This window comes from Tursiops truncatus, chromosome 5 (genome assembly GCF_011762595.2).
Source record: "Tursiops truncatus isolate mTurTru1 chromosome 5, mTurTru1.mat.Y, whole genome shotgun sequence".
NCBI lineage: Eukaryota > Metazoa > Chordata > Mammalia > Artiodactyla > Delphinidae > Tursiops > Tursiops truncatus.
Genome location: NC_047038.1, coordinates 35,769,032 through 35,790,473, shown reverse-complemented (window position 1 = coordinate 35,790,473; position 21,442 = coordinate 35,769,032). Strand labels below are relative to the sequence as shown.

Sequence of the window (21,442 nt, the reverse complement as noted above, 5' to 3'; positions counted from 1 at the left end):
TATATTTTCCCTCTCTTTGACTGATATTATAGTTACTAAAAAAATTTTCTTTTGATAAAATATGCATGACATAAAATTCACCACTTTAAAGTGTGCATTTCAGTGGTATTAAGTGCATTCACATTGTTAAGCTACCATCACCACCGCCCATCTCCAGAACTTTTTCATCATCCCAAACTGAAACTCTGTATCCATTAAACAATAACTCTCTATTCTCCCCTCCTGAAACCCCCTGGTAACCACCATTCTACCTTCTGTCTCTATGATTTGACTACCCCAGGTACCTCATATAAATGGAATCATACAATATTTGTCCTTTTGCATCTGGCCTATTTCACTTAGTATAATGTCTCCAAAATTCATCCATTTTGTAACATGTATCAGAATTTCCTTCCTTTTTAAGGCTGAATAATATTCCATTGATGTATATACCATATTTTGTTTACCCCCTTCATCTGTCTCTTTTTTTTTAGTGGTTCACTATTAATAATTTAATGATTAAGTGAGATAATCCAAATAAAATATTCAGCATAGTCCCAAGCATATGGTAAGCACTCCATAATGGTAACATACTCAGAAAGGAAAACAGAGTTGCTTAGCTAGTTAAAGGTAGTGAAGTCAGGAGGTCTAACCCCTGGTTGAGTGGCTTCCTTATGATTTAGATTCCCATCCAATATGTGGCATGGAGAATTCAAATGGAGAAAAGTGGTCAGTTGCAGGAAAGAATGCTGATTCTTTTATTTTTTATTTTGCTTAGAACAAGTTAGAGATTGTAAGATTATAAGCTGGTAACATACTATAGTGTTCATTTACAATTTATTTTCTATTCAGAACACATCTTGTTATTTATGTTTTTCAGATAGTTGTTGAAATCCAACAATGCTCTGGAGCGATCTGCAAGGTAAACATTTCTTTTAGGATTATCGCCTTTCTCTGTGCGCCCTTTTCCTCTTTTGCTTGTAACTTGTGCATTGTCCACTAGATGGCAATACACCAACATAAAATGCAAAGGAAACCGCCATACTGTAGCATCTTATTTACTCGATTTAGTGGGAGATGATCGTTTTCCTGGAAAATTCGCCTGCAAGTAGTGGGTTAGGACTACATCCATGCTTCCTATTGTGGAATTAATTAAAACCAGTGCTGATGAATGAACAGATGCTGAATGAATAAGTACAATCATATATTTAGTGCTTACAATGTACCAGACCCCAAGATAGGTACTACATACGTGGTATGTGTCTGCTTTCCTCATATCACCACCCACCTCCCCCCATTGAACAGATGAGGACTCTGAGGACTGGAGGGTCAGTGGCTTTCCCAGGGTCATACAACTAGAGAGAGATGAAGCCAGGACTGCTCAGTGGCAGGGGAAGATGATGAGTTTGAAGCCACTGGTCACATCCAAGTACCAGAATGCAATGGAATCATGGAATTCTACCTTAGGACTGGGCAAAAGCTATGAATTTAATCCCTTCGTTTGTTGATGGACATTTGGGTTGTTTTCACCTTTGGGGCTATTGTGAATAATGCTGCTGTAAACATGGATGTACAAATAACTGTTCAAAGTCTGCTTTCAATTCTCATGCATATGTACAAAGGAGAAATGCTAGATCATATGGTAATTCTACGTTTAATTTTTTGAGGACCTGCCATACTGTTTTCCACAGTGACTATACCATTTTATATTCACACCAGCCATGCGCAAGGGTTCCAATTTCCCCACACACTTGTTGACACCTGTTATTTTGGTTTTTTGTTAATAGTCATCTTAATGGATATGAAACGGCATCTCAATGTGGTGTTTTGATTTGCATTTCCCTAATGATTAGTGATGTTGAGAATCTTTTCATGTGTTTATTGGCCATTCATATATCTCCTTTGGAGAAATGCCAATTCAAGTCCTTTGCCCATTTAAAAACTAGATTGTTTTTTGTTGTTGAGTTGTAGGGGTTCTTTAAATACTAGGGCTATTAATCACTTATCTGTTTGCAAATACTTTCTTTCATTCTGTGGGCTGCCTTTCCACTCTGTTGATAGTGTCCTTCCATGTGCAAAAGTTTTTAATTTTGATGTTGTCCAATTCATCTAGTTTTTCTTTTTGCCTGTACTTTGGGTGTAACATTCAAGAAATCATTGCCAAATCCAAAGTCATGAAGCTTTCCCCCTATTTTTTCTTCAAAGACTTTTATAGTTTGAGGTCTTACAATCATAGTCATCTTAACATCTTCGTCTCCTAACTCAAAAATCTGGGTCATCTTTGAACACGTTTCTATTTTCAATTTTCTGTCTTGGTGTGTGGTCATAAAGTATTGTCTAAAAGCTAGCATGGCTAATAATTTTATTGAAAACTTGACATGTATAAGAAATGATACAGTCTCCAAATGTTATCTTCTTCCAGAAAGAAATGTGTGGTGGGGGGGAGTGCTAATCACTTTAAGGAAATCAGAGACTGAGCTCAGTTGAGGTAGATTTGTAACACTCAGTTTTATCTCAATTTGTTCTGGTTTCTAGGGAATAGTTCTCTAGGAATTTTGCCTTAGATGATGCCCCCGACAAATTACGATAACCTCACTCATTTTTCCCAGGTCAGAGATACATTATTTCCCCTTGGTTCACTCCCACTGTCTGTGCTTTTTCCGAGGTCACAAAGGTATAAATAAAGGAGCTGGGGCCCAAATCAGGCAGTTTGGCTCCAGAGCCCACACTCTTAAAACTAAAGTGCTTATAATATATCAGACACTATGTCAGACATAGACAAAGCTCTCACAGGGTTTAGATGCTAACGTTTAGAAAATGGCCATTATAACTTAAATCTGTTTTAAAAAAAAGAAGAGAAAATCTATCAAGTATCTATCTAACTTTTTGGTTTGTCTATTTTAGAAAAGAAAGTATTAAAAATAAGGGCCTTAGGAAAAACTTGAAAATAGGGTGTAAATAATGAATAAGTCAGAGAAGGCTACGATTATTTAGAAATAGCTCATTGGAAATCAATTATAAAGGTGTTAAGATCCCTCTACGGGCCTCTTACCCTCCAACCCCTTTCACTGAGCACTCTGGAACTTCTGCTAGAATTATCAAACTCTCAACCTCTTCAGAGCATTCTCTCAAATTCTGTGTCTTATCTGAAACCAAGCCCTTCCCTTAAGCATACTACTTCCCCTACAGTCCTCTTTCATAATAGCTGTTTACCAAGCCCTTCCCTTAAGCATACTACTTCCCCTACAGTCCTCTTTCATAATAGCTGTTTATTTGCTTACTTCCTTCTGACAACTGCTATTTATATACATTACTTTTTAAAAACCTTGCCTCTTTGAAGCTTGTATAGTTTGGCAATACCGCTTTCTCCCTCTTCCAGTCACTGTTATTTACTGACCTTATCTTGGTTCCTTTCCATTATTCACCAAAGACATGAACAGTTGACTCCCAAGTTTGTAATCCTTCTGAGTCTTAAACATACACTTGGGTAATGCATTTACTACCGTGGCTCCACATATAACCCCTCATTCTCAGTAGATAACCTTACCTCCAACTTCCATTATAAATCTTTCTCTCCCTCTTACATTAAAGGAAGTGTCCTTCCTCCTAAGGCAAGCAGAGCACTTGTACTTTGGATTATATTCCTTCTTGTATTCTCAAGAATTTTATATCATCAATGATCCTTCTCTGCCTGTTATCAACTATTCCTCCTCTCCCACTTCCTTTCAACTAGATCCTTCCCAATGACGTTTAAATGAGTTCATCTTAATAAAAGTTTCCTAGAAACCCACATCCCCATTCAGCTGCTCCTTCCCTTTACTAGTAAACTTTTTGCAGAGTTGGTGGTTCTCACCACAGTCTTCTTTTCCTCACAAACCACTCACTCAGCAATATTTACCACTTGAGGGTCTACTCCTTTCACTCCACAAAGTAATTCTACTTAAGGTCATAAATAATCCACAAGTGAACATATGACATGATGAAACATTCTTTTCACTCTTATTAAACCACTCTCTTACCCCACCCCCCATCTTTCTTCTTATTCCTTTCCTGTCTTCTTTGCAGACTCATTTTCTCTCATCAACTGCTAAAAGTTGGGGGTCAGGAAGGTTCTGCCCTCAATCCTCACTTCAGTTCACTGGTTCAGTGCCCCAGTACTCCTTACTGGCTTTAGGATAAAGACAAAAATATTTAACATGGCTGTGTTCAAACTACTACAACAAAGTACCAAATACTGGGTGGCTTATAAACAACAGAAATTTATTCCTCACAGTTCTGGAAACTGGATGTCCCAAGATCAGCGTCCCAGCATGGTTGGTGAAGGCCCTCTTTTGGGTTGCAGACTGCTGACTTCTCATTGTATCCTCATATGACAAAGAGACAGCTAGAGAGCTCTCTGGAGTCCCTTTTATAAGGGTACTAATCCCTTTTATAAGGACTCTACCATCATGACCTAATTATCTTCCAAAGGTCCCACCTCCTAATACCATCATTTTGGGGATTAAGAGATCAACATATGAATAAACATCCAGTTAATTGCAATGATAATCCTACAGGATTCTGCACAATGTAGTCCATGGGTCTCTCTCAAGCCTAATTTCATACCATTCCCCATTCATTTTTTCCATTCCTAGCCACTCTGATGTTCTTACAGGTCCTTGAAATTGCTAGATTCCTTCTGCAGAGCCTTAATACTTGCTTTTCCCTCCAACTGAAATACTCTCCACCAACCTCCCCTTCATTTGGCTAACTCCTTTTTAATCCCTCAGCTCAAGGACCTCAGAGAAATATTTATGACACCACCACTGCCCATAGACTAAGGTCCAGTTTTTTATGTTCTTATAGAATGTTGATCACTTTTTTCAGAGAAGTTATCTCAGTTTGTAGTCATGTATTGATTAGAGTGACTGTTCACTGTGTTTGTCTCATTAGGCTGTAGACTCCATAATAGTGTCCCACAGGTCCTTGAGGCTCTGTGCATTTTAGTTTTCAGTCTTTTTTTCACTCTGTTTTTCAGTGAGAATGATTTCTATTTACCTATCATCAAGTTCATTGATTCTTTCCTAGTTCATTTCCATTCTGCTATTGAGTCCATCCAGTGAATGTTTTATTTCAGATACTGTACTTTTTTTTTTTTTTTTTTTTGCGGTACGCGGGCCTTTCACCGTTGTGGCCTCTCCCGTTGCGGAGCACAGGCTCCGGACGCGCAGGCTCAGCGGCCACGGCTCACGGGCCCAGCCGCTCCGCGGCATGTGGGATCTTCCCGGACCGGGGCACGAACCCGTGTCCCCTGCCTCGGCAGGCGAACTCTCAACCACTGCGCCACCAGGGAAGCCCCATTTTTTTTTTTTTAAGACAATGACTAGCTGACATTACTATTTAATTAGGACAATACAAATCTGGACACTACTACTCCAATTCAAATGGACTCTGCCACTATTAAAATTATTATAGTATTTAGTATTTGTTCTCATTAATCTCATTAATAAAAATTGAATTTTTATTCTTTTCAGGTGCCTAGATTTTGTTTCCACAATAAAATGGTAAGGTATTCCACGATTCAGAGCATGTTTTATATTCTTGTCTTTTTCTTAGTACCAAACACAATGGCTTTTCTCACCCATAGAATAGTTACTAACAACTTGTCCAGAATCCAAGGTTTTCCACAACATGGCATCAAACCATCTTGTCAGCTTCCTCTGTATCTCTCTTGACCCTGTATTTCAGTCAAATTAAACTGTTAACTGCTCTCCTATGCATTATTTGTTTTCTCTTATTTGCTTGGAATACCTTCCCACTGCATCTCTTCTTTGCAAATTATAGCTGTTGCTTAAGGGTATTCCAGGAAAAGCTTCCTGCAAGGTATACCCAAAACTGGAAGTCATCTTCCCTTTTGAATTCTCACATCATTCTGTCACTTGCTCTACCTTCCTTCTCCCTCTCTAGCTGTCTATCCTTGGCCTTCTTTACAAGCTTCTTTTCCTTTATCTGTCCCTTAAATGTTGAGGTTCCTTGGGATTCTGCCTTCTGCCCTTTTTTCTTGTCACTCTCTCTATATATTTTTTAAGACATTTATTTTACTCCCAATGACCAATAAGCTGATGAGCCTGGCCTAGAGAAGACCTCTTTCTAACTAGTATATTTACCTAAATATTGAATATCTCTACTTGATCACCTTTATAAGCATCTTAAGCTAAGCTCAATGTATGTACAACTGAACCCAAGACCTTTCCCCACCAAATCTATTCCTTCTTCAGAGAATTTCCTATCTCAGAGAATGAAGCTACCATCTACCTAGTTGCTCAAATTAGAAACTGAGGAGTCATTCCTTCTCCCCTCTTTTCCTTTCCTGCTGACATCTGGTGAGTTACTAAATCATGATAACACAAGCTCCTAAATATTAAAAAAATTTGCCCACTTTTCTCCATATAAATTGCCACTATCCCAGTCCAGGTCATAAGCACCTTTCCCTCTAAACACTATAATGGTCTTTCCAACTGTTTTCCCCACGTCCAGGCTTGGTACTCCCCCCTGTAATTTCCGTAATGCATCTTCTAAAATGTACAGTGATTACAGCAAGTTCCTGCTTAATATTCTTCAATGGCATCCCATAGAAGAGAAACGTCCAAACTCCTCAAACTCAGCTTACAGAGCCCTCTGTTATAAGGGCTAACCTTGTCCCTGTGTATCTCCTCATTCTTCACTTGGCATTCTAAACTTCAACCGTACTAAACTGTAGTTCCTCAAACTTGTCATGCCTCACATCCCCAAGACTTTATACATTCTGTATGTTGCCTCCTCACCCAACACCCCTGCTTTTTTCCCAGCTAATTCTACATAGTTTAAGAAGTCATTCTTGTAGAAGCTCCCTTCAGTATGCATTCTTATTGCAGCATCCACCCCAGTATGGTAAGTGCTTGTTTAACTACCATCATTCTTTTACTTGACAAATATTAATTGAGAGTGCACTATGTAACTAGTACTGTATTCTTTATATAGAATTTAGTCACTATAGGGTATTGTGGAAGCACGTGTGGTACATGGGGTCCAAGAAATGCTTCTCAGTGACTCGCATTTCCATTTATTTTCCTGGTAGATTGAATCAGTGCTGATTTCATAATCATTTCTGGGTTCTTTGAATTACCTAACACCATAGATGGTAGATAAATATCTAATCCCATTAACTGTTGGATTTTAAACATATACAAAACGTTCTCACATTGTAAGTGGACTCCAGCCAGCCATTACTTTCTACTTAGCAGAACTTTTCTTTGTTATCACTTTGGATATAATGGAGTGTAAAAAGTGAAGAGGCAAACTACTATAGTGAAAGATATGGGACTTATTGTCAGAACACCATGGTTAGTAATTCTGCCACTTTCTAGGTATGTGCCCTTAGTCAAGACACTTAACCTCTCCAAGTCTCAGTTTTTTCATCTGAAAAAGGTAGTTACAAAATCAAATGAGATAAGAGAAAATAAAAGCATAACATAAAATATAAAGGGGTATCCAAATGCAATTATTATTATTGTTATTAGGGTGACTACAGATCAGGTCTCCCTGTTACTTGTCATCCCAGCTCTATAGGCAACAGGAGTTCCAAATCTCATCCTTCATCTTCCCTTTACTATTTAAAAGGTAGGCTTTTGTACTTTAATAAACACATACTCGTGAAAATGTTTAAAAAAACAAAAACAAAAGACAAATACTATATGATTTCACTTATATGTGGAATCTAAAAAATAAAACAAGCTAGTGAATATAACAAAAAAGAAACAAACTCACAGATAGAGAGAACAAACTAGTGGTTACCAGTGGCGAGAGGGAAGGGGGGCCAGTATAGGGGTGGGAGATTAAGAGGTACAAACTACTATGTATAAAATAAATAAGCTACAGAAATATATTGTACTGCACAGGGAATACAGCCAATATTTTACAATAGCTATAAATAGAGTATAACCTTTAAAAATTGTGACTCACTATGTTGTACACCTGAAGCTTATGTAATATTGTATATCAACTATACCTCACTTAAAAAAAAAGATAACAAGTGTTGACAAGGATTTGGAGAAATGGGACCCTCATATACTGCTGGTGATAATGTAACATGGTACAGCCACTTTGGAAAACAGGCTGACAGATTCTCAAATGATTTAACATAGTTACCATATGACCCAGCAATTCTACTCTTAAGTATATTCTCAAGAAAACATATGTCCACACAGAAATTTGTACACAAATATTTATAGTAGCATTATTCATAATAGCCAAAACGTGGAAACAACCCAAATATTCATCAACGGATGAATGGATAAGCAAAATGTGGTATATCCATACAATGGAATATTATTCAGCCATAAAAAGAATGAAGTACTGATACATGCTGTGATAAACCTTGAAAACATAATGCTAAGTGAAAAAAGTCAATCACAAAAGATCACATACTATATGCTTCCATTTATGTGAAAGTACAGTATAGGGAAATCTATAGAGACAGAAAGTAGATTAGTGGCTGCTTAGGGTAAGGGGTGGGGAGGACATAAGGGTGTTAGCTCCAAGGTATGGGGTTTCTTTTTGAGGTGATGAAAATATTCTAAAACTGTAGTGATGGTTATATATATCTGTGAATACACCAAAAGCACTGAACTGTATACTTTAAATAGGTGAATTTGGTATGTATGGTATGGTATGTGAATTATATCTCAAAAAATCTGAGTTAAAACAAAAACAAAACACACACACACACACACACACACACAAACAGCCAAAATATTTAACAACTAAATATTAAAGGGACAAGAGAGTCAGAAACACTAGCCTATGAAAGTCTAGAATTTAAATGTATTGGCCAAAAACCATCAGACCACAATTTTTAAAAAAATGTTAACTGGAAGGGTAGGTGGCACAAAAGAGTAATGATCTGAACCATTTCTCAGTAAAATAGTAACCCATTGAGCTGGAAAGTCAGGGTATCTGGGTTCAAGGACTAGTTTAGCTACTAACTTAATCACTTATACCCAGGTAGTCTACCCACCCACCACTTTGGTCTTTCAGTTCCTTGATCTCCTTGGCTCCTTTGATCTTTTTTCCACCCTATCTCAGCTACTCACTCACAAGGCCACAAATATGAAATGGCCACTCAATTCTGCCCAGCTATGCTACTATGTTTCTCTAGTATTGCTACAGACTGAATATTTGTAACTCCTCAAATTCCATATGTGGATATCTTAACCCCCAATGTGATGGTATTAGAAGGTGGGCCTTTGGTAGGTGATTAGTTCATGAGGACAGAGCACTCACGAATGGGATTAGTGCCCTTATATGAGACCCAGAGAGCTCTCTTGCCTCTTTTGGCCATCTATAAACCAAGAACTGGGCCCTCACCAGAAACTGAATCTACTGGCACCTTGATATTGGACTTCCCAGCCTCTAGAACTGTGAGAAAAAAAATCTGTTTATAAGACACCCAGACTATGTTTTTTTTATTGGTTATAGCAGCCTGAACGGACTAAGACAAGTATGACTGCCTTCTATCTTCGAAATGACTAGTTTATGTCTTTTCTTCACCCCTTAAACCTCTTATCCAAACATTCCACCTCTCTTCTACTGATCCTGCCTCATACTTTCTTTATGCTCTTTGAGAAAAAGAGAATTAACTTCAGGCAGAAACTCTCTCATCTTCTGATCACTGAATCTACTCATGTATCTGCATCTCTACCTATACTCTCTTTCTTCCCATTACTATAAATTTTATGTTCATGTTCCTGAGCCAACATACATTTCTACATATTCCTTGGATCCCATCCCCTCTCACTTTCTCAAAGATTCCCCTCCTAAGATATACGTTTTCTCTCTTATACTATATTTTCCCCCTCTATACTGGGTCATTCCCATTAGGCTAAAAACATACTTAAGTATCCCCACCTTTAAGAATCCTACTTCGACCCCATATATTCTTCTATAACCTCCATTTCTCAGTTCTTCTTCACAGTGAAATATCTTGAGATGTCTACAGTGTTATGTCCATTTCTTCACATCACATTTACTCTTCATTATGCTTGTCAAAATTCAAGTCAGATTTTTTTATTTCACCTCACCTCTCACCACATTTCAGTACCACTGGCCATGCTTTGTAGTCTTGGCTTTTTAAGTCACCACACACTTCGGACTTTCTTCCTACTTCACTGGCTACTCTTTCTCCATCTCCTCTGCTTGCCTCTTTTCCTCTGCTTTACCTCTCATCATTGGAATGCTTTCTATGAACACACTATCCCTAGGCAGTTTTATCTACATCCTGATGTCTCTCAACTTTATATCTTTGGTTCCATACACAGAACTCAAGACTCAGAACTTACTTTAGATTTTTAGCAAGCAGACCAAACATAAGGTGAGCAAAATAAAAACAGTCCCCCCTCTACACATTTTCTTCTCCGGTCTTTTCCATTTGGTAAATGGCAAAACCATCCACTAGGAGCTTCTCTCTTTTTCTCACCCCTATATTTAAAACATCACCAAGTCTGTAGCCTCTGCCACCAAATATATCTCACATCCATCCATGTTTATACCACTTTAGCCAAAACTATGGTCATTCCTTCCTGGATTACCACAAGGGTCTTCTCCTAATGCTGCTTTCCATTCCCTATGACCCATTCACCATGTAACAGGCGGAACAAACCTTTATACAATAAATCAGATTATATTACTCCCTTCCAAAAAACCCCCTACTGGTTTCTTATCATACTTTAAATAAATTCCTAACCTGTCCCATGAGTAGAGCCCCATGGCCGATTCAAAGCCCTTTGGGGTTTGAATTGGGCCGATTCATGGCCCCTATCTATGCTTTGGCTCCTAACTATCTCTCCAAGCTCATCTTGTCCCACTTTCTCTACATCCCAGCTACAGCATTCTTTATGATATTCTTTGAAAGAGTCAAGTTCTTTCCTACCTTGGGCTTCTGTAGTTGAAGTTTCCTTTATCTGCATTGCTCTGGTCCCAAATATTTCCATGGCTGTCTATTTTATATCACTGAGGTCTCAGCACAAATGTCAGCTCTTCAGGGAGGCCTTCCCTAACCAATCAATCTCAAGTAACCCCTCCCTGAGGTCCTCTCACCTCACACTGTTTTACTTCTTCACTGCACTCACCATTATCCAAAATTTCTTTGTTCACATATTGTTTACCTGTTTATTTTCTATCTTCATTACAATTTAAGCTCCATGAGAACAGGAATCTTGCATCTTTTTAACCATCGTATTCACAGTGTCTGGCAAAACAGTAGATGCCCTAAAAATATGTGATGCATTCCTGTCCCTGAGCGAGTCACTCGACCTCTCTAACCCACATTTGTGGGCTTACTGTTGCCAGCCTTACCTCTGGGTTTGGAGAATACAAAAGTGAATAAGACATGGCTTCTCGAAAATCTCATCCATTTATCCCTTTTCTCATATTTACTGAATGTATATTGTACTATGTTCCACATACTGCCCAATCTCAGTGTTTAGTTCCTTCTTCAGTAAAATGGAGTTTTGTTAACCAACTCTATCTCATAGGCTATATAAACAGTATGAGTATGAAAATAATATACAAAATGAGAAGTGCTATAAAATATTACTTTATATATTGCTATTGTTACACCTGCCTCTTTCCTTTTGTCTGGTACTGGCCAGGAGTTTATGACAACAGAGAGTCAACTGACAAAACCAGTCGTATAAATTCTAGTACTCACAGAAGGTAATAAATATGAATATCCATTTCACAGGCATATAGTGTCTAAAATGTCTGGTGCATGAATTCTTAAATGTGATAGTAATAAGTGTCACCTTCCCACACTTCTGTTGCAGTAACAGAATAACAATAACAAATAACAATACTATTTATACCTATGAAAAATGACAGAGTGAGGTGTGACCTCTCTCAGTGCCACCCAAGCCAATCTTCCCTCTCCATCACCCCATCTGATCTTTCATAGACTACAGGACACACACAGAGGGGCATCAGTGACCAGTTATGGGCCTGCAGAGCTCTTAATAAGGACTCCTACATGATATGCCTGACACGTGGTACCTGTGCAACAACTGTCCTTAATCCTTCAAAAGCACTGATCTAAAGGGCTGGTCCACTGGGATAGAACAGGCGGAGTGAGGGGCGTGGGAGGAGGGAGGTGAGCCTTCCCAGGATCAGCAACCAATCCTGGAACACATCTCCAATCACAGGAGCTTACGAACGTTCATTTGCAGATATGCACCATTTGTACAGTAGTCTGCGCTTAATAAAATTAATGTTTCAGTCAGTCCTGACTGACAGACATTTCCTTACTTGCGAGTACCTGTAAAACGAAAGAAACGCAGGAGGAAGGGAGAGAATAAAGAAGAGATATGTGGGGTGAGGGAGTAAAGACACGAGTCAGGGAGAGGAGAGAAAGAGGTCTGTGACTGTTTCCCCAGCGCCAGGCAAAGAAGCCCCCTAGAACTACGCTCCCTAGAACTGAAGGGGACGGAAAGGCGTTCCTGGGGGCTACCAGAGAGGAAAGACCGCGGGAGACAGGGGACTAGTGCCAAAGGGGAGAGTAAAGACAAATAGGCCGTACATACAATTCCTTTAGCATCCGCCGCTGCCCCGGGAGCGGCCCTGGCGCCCAGCAACCGCCGCAAAGCCCACGCGCAGCTCTGAGGTACAGGTGGCGGAACCTCGGAGAGCGCTGTGGGCTGCGCGACAGCGGCTTCTGGGCGGGGCTGACGACGGCGGCGCGGGGCTAATGGCAACGAGGCTGGGCTAATCGCGACGAGTGGGGGGCTGGCGGCGGCGGGGCGGGGCTGGCGGCGGCGGGGCGGGGCTGGCGGCGGCGGGGCGGGGCTGACGCGTCTAAGTGGCGTCCTGGTCTTTCCAGGCCCCGGAGCCGGAGGGTTCCAGTGTTCTCCGCGACCGCCCGGTGTGTTTTCAGTCTGTTCAACCCTTTCCTTTCCATGTCTGAGAACACTGACCTATTGTGTTGTAAAAGTCAAGGGACGGAGTTGACTTCGGAGGGGCATTAGCGAAAAAGCAGCGCCAGGGGCTGCGCGTGCCAGAAGTAACTTGTCAAAACTCAGATCATATTTCCTCTTAGGTAAACTTAAATATAGTGCAGTCTTAAAATAACATAGTCTCTGGGGTCAGGACTGCGCTCAAATTTCAGCACTGCCACTTTGTAGCTTTGGGACCACAGGCAAATACATAATCTCCCTGAGTTTTGGGTTTTCTTATCTGTAAAGGATGTGGTGGTGGTGTGAGACTAAATGAATTGATGCATGGTAAGTGTCTGCAACAGGGCTTGATACAAAGTAAACAGACGATATTCTGTTATCAGTGTAAAACCTTTGTTTAGTTTTGTCCCCGGCACCATGAAATCTTATGTGGAAATCTTCATATGAAACAATGAAAGCAGAACTGCTCTGGTTTAAGGTGGGCCCAGAAGCTTTGGGTTCTCAGTGCCAAAGGTGGACTTCAAGTTTCCTCTATGGAATCCCCAAGCTTCCTATTATATAGACGAAAACAACTGTTATTGGAGAAAGTCTAAACTTCTTAGAAAGACAAACTGACCTTTCCTGTTTTTTTTCTCCTGCACACGCTGTATTCCTTTTTGACCCCATGTTTTTTCTAAAGTCATTCCGTCTATGCGGAGTGTTCCCTCTCTCCTTTTCTTATTTATCATTTAAGATCTCATTCAAATTACAACTCTTTTTGGGGCGACTGAGTAAAAATTCTCTTTTTATTGTAACCCCTTCCCACTTTCAGCATGGTGTAGACAGCTCAGCAAGGATTTAAAGTCATTTTCTTCCTTGTTTTAGGAGAGTAGACAAGGTCTTTTGTGATTATACGGCTAAGGAAATGCTTTGTTCTCATGGTATGGAAGGAAAAAGCAAGGAGATCCCCAAGGATACTGGGATGAAGAACAAATGGTAGAGCTGGGAAGAAGGACCTCTGAGAGGAATCTGCTGGCCTCCAGGACATTGCTCTGTGCCCCAGATGCAATGGACTGCTGGAGGTCAAATGCTTTAGGGTCAATTTAAGGAAGATGGAGGGCACATCAACAAACAGAGTTCCAGAATTCTCACCAGGTCAGAGGGCTCAGGCCATATTTAATTTGAGTTAGTCAACTAAAGCATGTGATATCACTTGCTCCCAAAATGGCACGAAGCAATTCCCATCTGTTACAGAGAACTAAATTATTCATATAGAAATATAATGTCCTGAAACATTTCAAAAATAATGTCCTTCATTTATTTAAAGACAATATAATACAAACTTAATAATAATCACTTAAAAAGCAGCTAAAGAAACATCTGAAGCTTTTTTGGTAAAAAAAGTCAATAGTAAGTTCATAGCAATTAAATTGGTTATATTTGCAACAATGTCATTAAAAGCAAAAAAAAAAAAAAACTTTTGAGGAACAAAGAGAACCTTATTCATTACAGCAGTTTTTACTAAATTGGATATGAAAGTAGTTTCAAAAATATCTTCTGTGTAAAGTATAAAGTTTCTGTATAAAGTTTCAAAAATATCTTCTGTACTTCTGAAAGCACTTCAATAAAAATAGAAATTTGGCCAATGATCTATTTGGTATGATTTAAGTGCCAATTTTCTTTTCCAGTCTTACCTCTCACTAATTCCCGTTATCAACCTTAAGTGTCGGCCGTTTACCCCAGGCTTTACTGTTTTCACACTTGGCTAATATGCCAGCCCTGTACCTAGCTGTTCCCTTCTTCGCTTTACTCCCTAATATCAACTCATCAATCCAAATCATACCCTTTCTTCAAAGTCCGGTTCAAGTATCACCTCCTTTAAGAAGTTTTCCTCACTGAGAACAGTTTTGAATCATTCATTTGGATTACAGCTATTTGTACACATCTTGCTGCCTTGTAAGGTTCTTGAAGGCAAGTATCTTATTCACATTTGTATTCCCCTCAGAGTCAATCTCCCACTAGAATTCAAGTTCCATTAAACAGAACCCTTGAATATCTTCATCACTGTATTTCCCAGCACCTAGCAAAACTGGCACATAGTTAGCCAAGTTACAAGTGTATTCGGAGTGAGTGAATGAATGGATTTTAGAACATAACTCCATAAAGGCAGGGATTTATCTGTTTTATTCATTGCAAAATGAATATCTGAATATTACCAGGTGAATAAATTATTTTTTGGAAGGCTTAGGATTCATCGTATACAACAAAAATTCTTCAATCTATATGCCTTCCCAGAGGTCAAATGTATTTATGTTGGCTTTCACCCAATGAATTTGGTGGATGATATATCGTTCTGAAAATAAGACAACCCCCAGAACTGCAAGAGTAAAATTTAAAAGAATCAAAATAAAATGGGTGTTTAGATTAAGAGTAAAATTTAAAAGAATCAAAATAAAATGGGTGTTTACATTAGTTTCAGTTTTCTTTATTGTTCTTTTCTGTGTTCTAAATTTTCTGCAATGAAAGTGTATTATTTTGTAATCAGACAAAAATAATCAGTACCATTTTTAAAGAATGTAATGGATGAGATCACTTGCAAACATAAGACTGAGGATATTTTGAGAACATTAAAGTCCAATCAATGTTATGGAGTTAATACCAGAGAGAAAAACACTGGACTGTGAAAATAACTTGAAGAGCTGAAGCCTAATCAGTCTGCCTAAAGACAAACAAACAGACAATAAACAAACACTTCTCAAAGGGAGAATGATGGTACCAACCCTAGGAAAAATAGGCATCTTGAAGAACATGAATTTATAGTGTTTGTTTAGCACTGTCCTTGGAAGTATGACACCCTTGCTGTGCACTGAATTGTATCCCCCCACCAAATTCATAAGTTGAAGCCATAACCCCCCAATGTGATGGCATTTGGAGATGGGGACTTTAAGAGGTAATTAGATTGGATAAGATCATGAGGGTAGAGCCCTCATGGTGGGATTAGTGCCTTTATAAGAAGAGACACCAGAGAGCTTGCACACTCTCTTCCATCCCCATTTTTTCACCCCACCCTGTGAGGACCCAGCGAGAAGGAGGTTATTAGCATGCTACGAAGAGAGCCCTCATTAGAGCCTGATCAGGCTGGCAACTTTCACGTTTGGCTTCCAGCCTCCAGAACTGTGAGAAAATAAGTATCTGTTGTTTAAGCCACTCAGTTCTATGGTATTTTGTTGCAGTAGCCCAAGCAGACTAAGATAGACTAAGCAGCCTAACATCTAAACTGTTATGTGGCAGGTAGTTTTCTGATACTGAAAGAGAATCTCCTCACTGACTCAGTTAATAAAAATTTACTAAATGCCCTGTGCAAACTGCTGAGGATTCAAAGATGACCAAGATAAGGTTCCCACCCCTCAGGGGTTAATTTAATAGGAGACAAACATATAAACAAACTGAAAAAAGGACTATAAGTACTATGACAGAAGTATGTATAGTGTACATACACCGTTCTTTCAGGCACCTAGAGGTTAGAGTAATGGTTCCTATCTGTGGTTGGGTGGGTGGAGTAAGTTTGGTTGGCTTGAGTCAACACTGTATCAAATTAACTCTGAGTTCACCAGCCAAGTCAAGAGCTGTGACTTACAATGTGGTGACAAACCTGAGACTTCATGGTGAGCCCTGCAGAGACCAATACTGGACAGACAGCCAGAGAGACTTGGGTGTAGAGTAGAGGTAGGAAGTAGCCGCTTGCTCTGAAAAGGGCATAGGCTATGACAGTGGCTTACTGTGCTCTTCAACTATTTCTACATTCTGTAAATTTCCATTTCTAATTCTTCTTTGGGGCCTTGAATATTTATAACAACATTCTCATTTACTTATACTAACTGTATTTTGTATTAGTTAAAAAGTATTCAAAGCCTGTTACATGGAGAAGAGCTACTGGTGAACATGGGAACCAGCACTGACTGCAGCACCCTTGGGCCTCACATGCCTTTTGCTAAGTCCTAATCATCCCCCATGTCCTAACCCTAGTCCTACTTTCTCTGGAGGCTGTGTCTAAACTGCACCTCCCCCTGGATTGATAAGGTGCTCCTGCTACGACCTCCCTGGCGCCCCTCTACTTCCTGCATCATGGCACGTATCATACTGTTTTGCAATCTCTTGTTTAGTGGTTGCTCTCCTCTATCAGACTGTCAGATCCTTAAAGCTGGAAACAATATTAGTCTTCATGATGTGCCTGGGTCACCAAAGGCTTTCAGTAAGTATTTGTTGGATGAATCTAGTTTCAGAGCTTGTGAAAGTAGAGGACCAGGTGAGCATTAAGTTTATGGTGCTACCCCCAAGGTGCACCTGGCCAAGGAAGTTCATCCATCTGAACTTTGGTATACATTAATCCAGTCCAATTTGAGAACATAAACACTAAGGGAATACAGTCCCAGAAAGTAACCAGAGTCAGGCTGACATAAAAATGAAGATTCTATGGCTTCATAATATGTTAGCTTAATAAAAATTAAGCTAGTTTTGAACAGAGGTGAATGTCATGGTGGAAGGGGCTGCAACAGTAGTCTAATGATAAGATTAGTTCAATATGAGATGTTAGTCTAACAACTAAATGAAGGGTGTATGTACCCTATTCGCACTTCTGTCAGAGCACTTATATCCCTTTTTACAGTTTGTTCATATGTTTGTCTGCTAATAAATCAGACCCTTAGGTAGTCTAATGACATGTTTATTTACATATGATTATTCTAACAACTAGGCAGGAGTTGACCTAGAGTAGAGGAACTTAATGGGTGACACACAAAAGCAGAGACGTTCTGTTGATCAAGTGGGATAAAATGTGACTTTTGCAGATAAGCCTTTCTTCTTATCTTCTCTACTAGCATGTTGCAATCCCTGAAATTCCTGCCACAGAAGTCACTCTTTTGGTTAAAGTTACAAACTTTACATGGTCCTTGTTAACCTGTAAGAAGATGCTATTAGGTGATGGCAACACCCAACACATTGGTACTTCTGGCTCTCCAATCTGATCTTCCCATCTCCCAGGATGTGAATGCTTAGTGAGAGACACTTTCTCAGCCTCCTCACAGTGGGGTGTGGGCTTCACTAACATTATGTAAGAGGAGAGATGTGTCCAACTCCACAGCACGTCCTTAAAAATAAATTGCTTGCCTTGGACTTTCTTTTTTCCTTCTTCCTGAGGACTAGAAAGGGGACAGACATCTTTAACCTTTGTCCTAAGCTAGGGCATGGCACAGCCTCAAGACAGAAGGACATGGGTCTCTGAGTAGACTGCATGAGCAGAGTAACACTGTCAGCTGGTTTCATAAGAGGGAAATAAATTTCTCTATTTAAGTACTTCATTTTTCGTTTCTTCATTATAGCAGCTTACCTGACCCTGATTAATATGATATTCATGAGGCTGGTGTAGAGATTGATAGAAATTGAAGAGGGATTGTGTTATGGTATTTTAAAAAAAGAAAAGAGGAGCCCAAAGCAATTCAAGGCATGAGAGGCCAGGTGACCATGAACCGTGAAACTGTGATGGTAATAGTAAGTCAGAGCAAGCTGTTGGTTAGCAGAACAGGACACTGCAATTAAATTGTGGTAGTACATTCAAGTATATATGTCCCTATAAAAATTAAGATATAATGATGAATAGTGTGTGAAAGAAAAAAAAAGGCAGAGATCAGGTTGGAGATGTAGAACATTACCCCCATCCCCCCCAGATGGAAAGGGTAATGGCTAAAAATGCTGTTTAGAGAAACAGCCACACTTGGTTCTAGTACATTTTAAGCTTAAACAGTACATATGTCAATATCCATATGGATAAAAGTTGCCTCCGAGAGCAGCTTTCTGATGACTATATTCGGCATTCTCTCTTTTCACCTCTAAACCTGTATAGAAGTCTGTCCTTCATCTTCTTCATCTTTATTTTGATGTTCAGCTTTCTGGAGAAGTCTGGGGCCTAGCAAACCAATAAGTAGACTTCCAATTGGGGCTGTGATGAGGATGGCCAAAAATGCCACTGTCAACACATCCATTCCATATCCTTCTAACTGTTTCTCTCCATGTGATCTTGCTGTGTCCAAAGCCACAGATCCTATTGCAGCCTATAATAGTTTAAAGGTAAAGTTGGAAGCATGATAAGACAAGCACATAGAAAAAACGGTTATTTTATCATTTGCAAAAACAAATTTCTTGTTCTTCTGCTCAACTGACAAAGTTCTATTAGTCTTCTTTCAAAGTGTACTACAGTTGATTTTAATGATCTAAAAGCTCTCCCTGCCCTTGCATAGGGAAAGAATGATGATTCATATGTACCTATTTGCATAAGGTAAACTTACAAAAATATCAGGCAAATATATTTCAGAACACAAGGCAAATACAGACTTAGGATATTAATTAACTATAACAAGATTCTATATACTAAATTCCTCCTGAGTAAAGTTGAAAGTTACTGAATGGTCATCTCATTCTTTTGTCTTTAGGAATTTGGAATTAAGAAAGGACAAGATGAAAAAATGCAGTGATACTTACTGGAAGATGGTGAAATTTTACATGAAAAAACATAAGAATATTGCTGTAGAGCCTAAGCTAATTGTTAAACATCAAGAAACTTGAAAGTGGTAGGTACCTTTGAAACTTGAAGTTAACCTTATTAGGAATTTGATGAACTCTTTGCCTTAGGAGTTGGTGAAATGTTTTGTTTAAAATTTATCTACTGGGGAGTATTATGAAAACTCTTAGAGACAAAATGCAATATTATCAGTGCACATGGGGAAAATACATCAATCAATCTGGTTATCCTCTTATTGGCACAGAACATAGCAATGAAACAGAAGAGAAAATATCAGTGTGGATGAGACACAATGGCAGAGACGACTCATTGCCCACAAATATCTGAATGCCTCTTTTCCCTTCTATAATAGAACTCCTGAGTTTAGCTGGTCACATTGCTGTCCAAATACAGACTTTTTTCCCAGTCTTCTTTGCAACTAGTTGAAGCTATGTATCTAAGTTCTGGCCATTAAGAGGGGAGCAGAAATGATAAATACTTCTTGTAACTGTTCCCTGAAAAGAAATGGACACTTGTACCTTATTCTTTCCCACTTCCCATTGGATGACAAACAGTGAAAGTTGGACTCATGGATGAAAGGCATACGCTGAGGACAGCAGTTACCCTGCCAGCTCTGGAATTCCCATGCTGCACTGCTGGTTAGAGAGAAATAAAAATCTATCTCATTTAGTCCTTGGGTTTGAGGGCTCTTTGCTATTTCAGATCACCTTGTGCCATAACTAATTCAACATTTCATGAATTCTCAGCAAGAACTGCACACATTATGATGTATATTTCTCTTTCAGCTCTCTGTCATTGAGTATATGTGTATGTGTGTGTACGTTTGGGGGTTTGTATGTTTGCTAAGTTGTCATTTAAAATCTATTTCCGGGACTTCCCTGGTGGCCTAGTGGTTAAGAATCCGTCTTGCAACTCAGGGGACGCCAGTTTGATCTCTGGTCGGGGAACTAAGATCCCACATGCTGCAGGGCAACTAAGCCCGTGCGCCACAACTAGAGAGAAGCCCGCGCATGGCAACAGGAGCCCGTGTGCCGCAATGAAAGATCTCATGTGCCAAAACTAAGACCCGATACAGCCAAAAAATAAATAAATAAATGTTTAAAAAATATACATATATTTCTTATAGTAAGTCATAGACAAAAAAGTTTAAAGAACACTAATGTGGAAAAAATATATAAGAAAGTCTTGTTTCTTGTGCAGTGGCAAAAGAAGAAAAAAGAAATTGTATACAATACTTGCTTTGAGAACATGCATTATTCAAGACATCCCAGATAATTTCTCCTTATTTTAAAATTTGTTTTCATAGCAGGAAAGTGCCATCTTTCAAATGTTGATGTTAGAAACAAATCTTTCATACTAAAGCTACTAGAGCGATTATTTTGATATTTACCTACTAAAGTTACTGAAAGTAGTGTGGAGGCTGGAGATACTGTGAGGGAGAAACTGGTCAACTTACTGTGCTCTATTAACCTCACAGCATTCTTAGCCACTATGTCTCAGACACCTTTGAAAGTCTGATGGAAAGAAAAACTTCTCTGGAATAATGCCCCAATCCCATAGCCACACAAAATCCGGCATATAGTTACAGAGCAGCACACTGCACCCCTCAAAGCTTCCTAAATTAAGAACACCTAATTCTCATTTAATGAAACAGAAATTTACACATTTAAATAATTGCAAAATAATCAAGGATGAAACAGTTCAATCTTATTTGTTGTAATTAGTTGGAGAATACACAATACAATCAGGGATATATTACATTTGCAACAAATGATGATCTATAAAGTTCTAATTTAACGAGCAATTATAGGTATGCTACCAAATACCTGGTCAACACTTTCGAGTACCCATTGGTTACTGCTTTTTATTAGAGTGCACAAATTTTGGGTCATGTGATTGAGACGTTTGTCAGGAGGTTCAGGTGGTTTGAAAATTTAATATCAACTAATAA

The 21,442-nt window shown here is 39.1% G+C and overlaps 2 protein-coding genes across 8 annotated transcripts in view; both read right to left on the bottom strand.

The window, feature by feature from the left end:
- Positions 1-12,675, bottom strand: part of SLC9B1 (solute carrier family 9 member B1) — a 63,953-nt gene extending 51,278 nt beyond the window's left edge. For 4 of the 5 annotated variants that reach the window (XM_019928523.3, XM_033856825.2, XM_033856826.2 and 1 more), the window contains exon 1: positions 12,570-12,675. In XM_019928523.3, the coding sequence (XP_019784082.2) occupies positions 12,570-12,583 (14 nt within the window). In that variant the 5' untranslated portion in view covers positions 12,584-12,675. Of the gene's footprint in view, positions 1-12,565 lie in introns of all 5 variants that reach the window. The other variant, XM_033856823.2, reaches the window with a different exon arrangement.
- A 2,713-nt stretch (positions 12,676-15,388) lies between these two features.
- SLC9B2 (solute carrier family 9 member B2) overlaps positions 15,389-21,442 on the bottom strand; it is a 51,109-nt gene continuing 45,055 nt past the window's right edge. For 2 of the 3 annotated variants that reach the window (XM_019928519.3, XM_019928520.3), the window contains exon 13: positions 15,389-19,024. In XM_019928519.3, the coding sequence (XP_019784078.2) occupies positions 18,803-19,024 (222 nt within the window). In that variant the 3' untranslated portion in view covers positions 15,389-18,802. Of the gene's footprint in view, positions 19,025-20,009; positions 20,127-21,442 lie in introns of all 3 variants that reach the window. The other variant, XR_012331928.1, reaches the window with a different exon arrangement.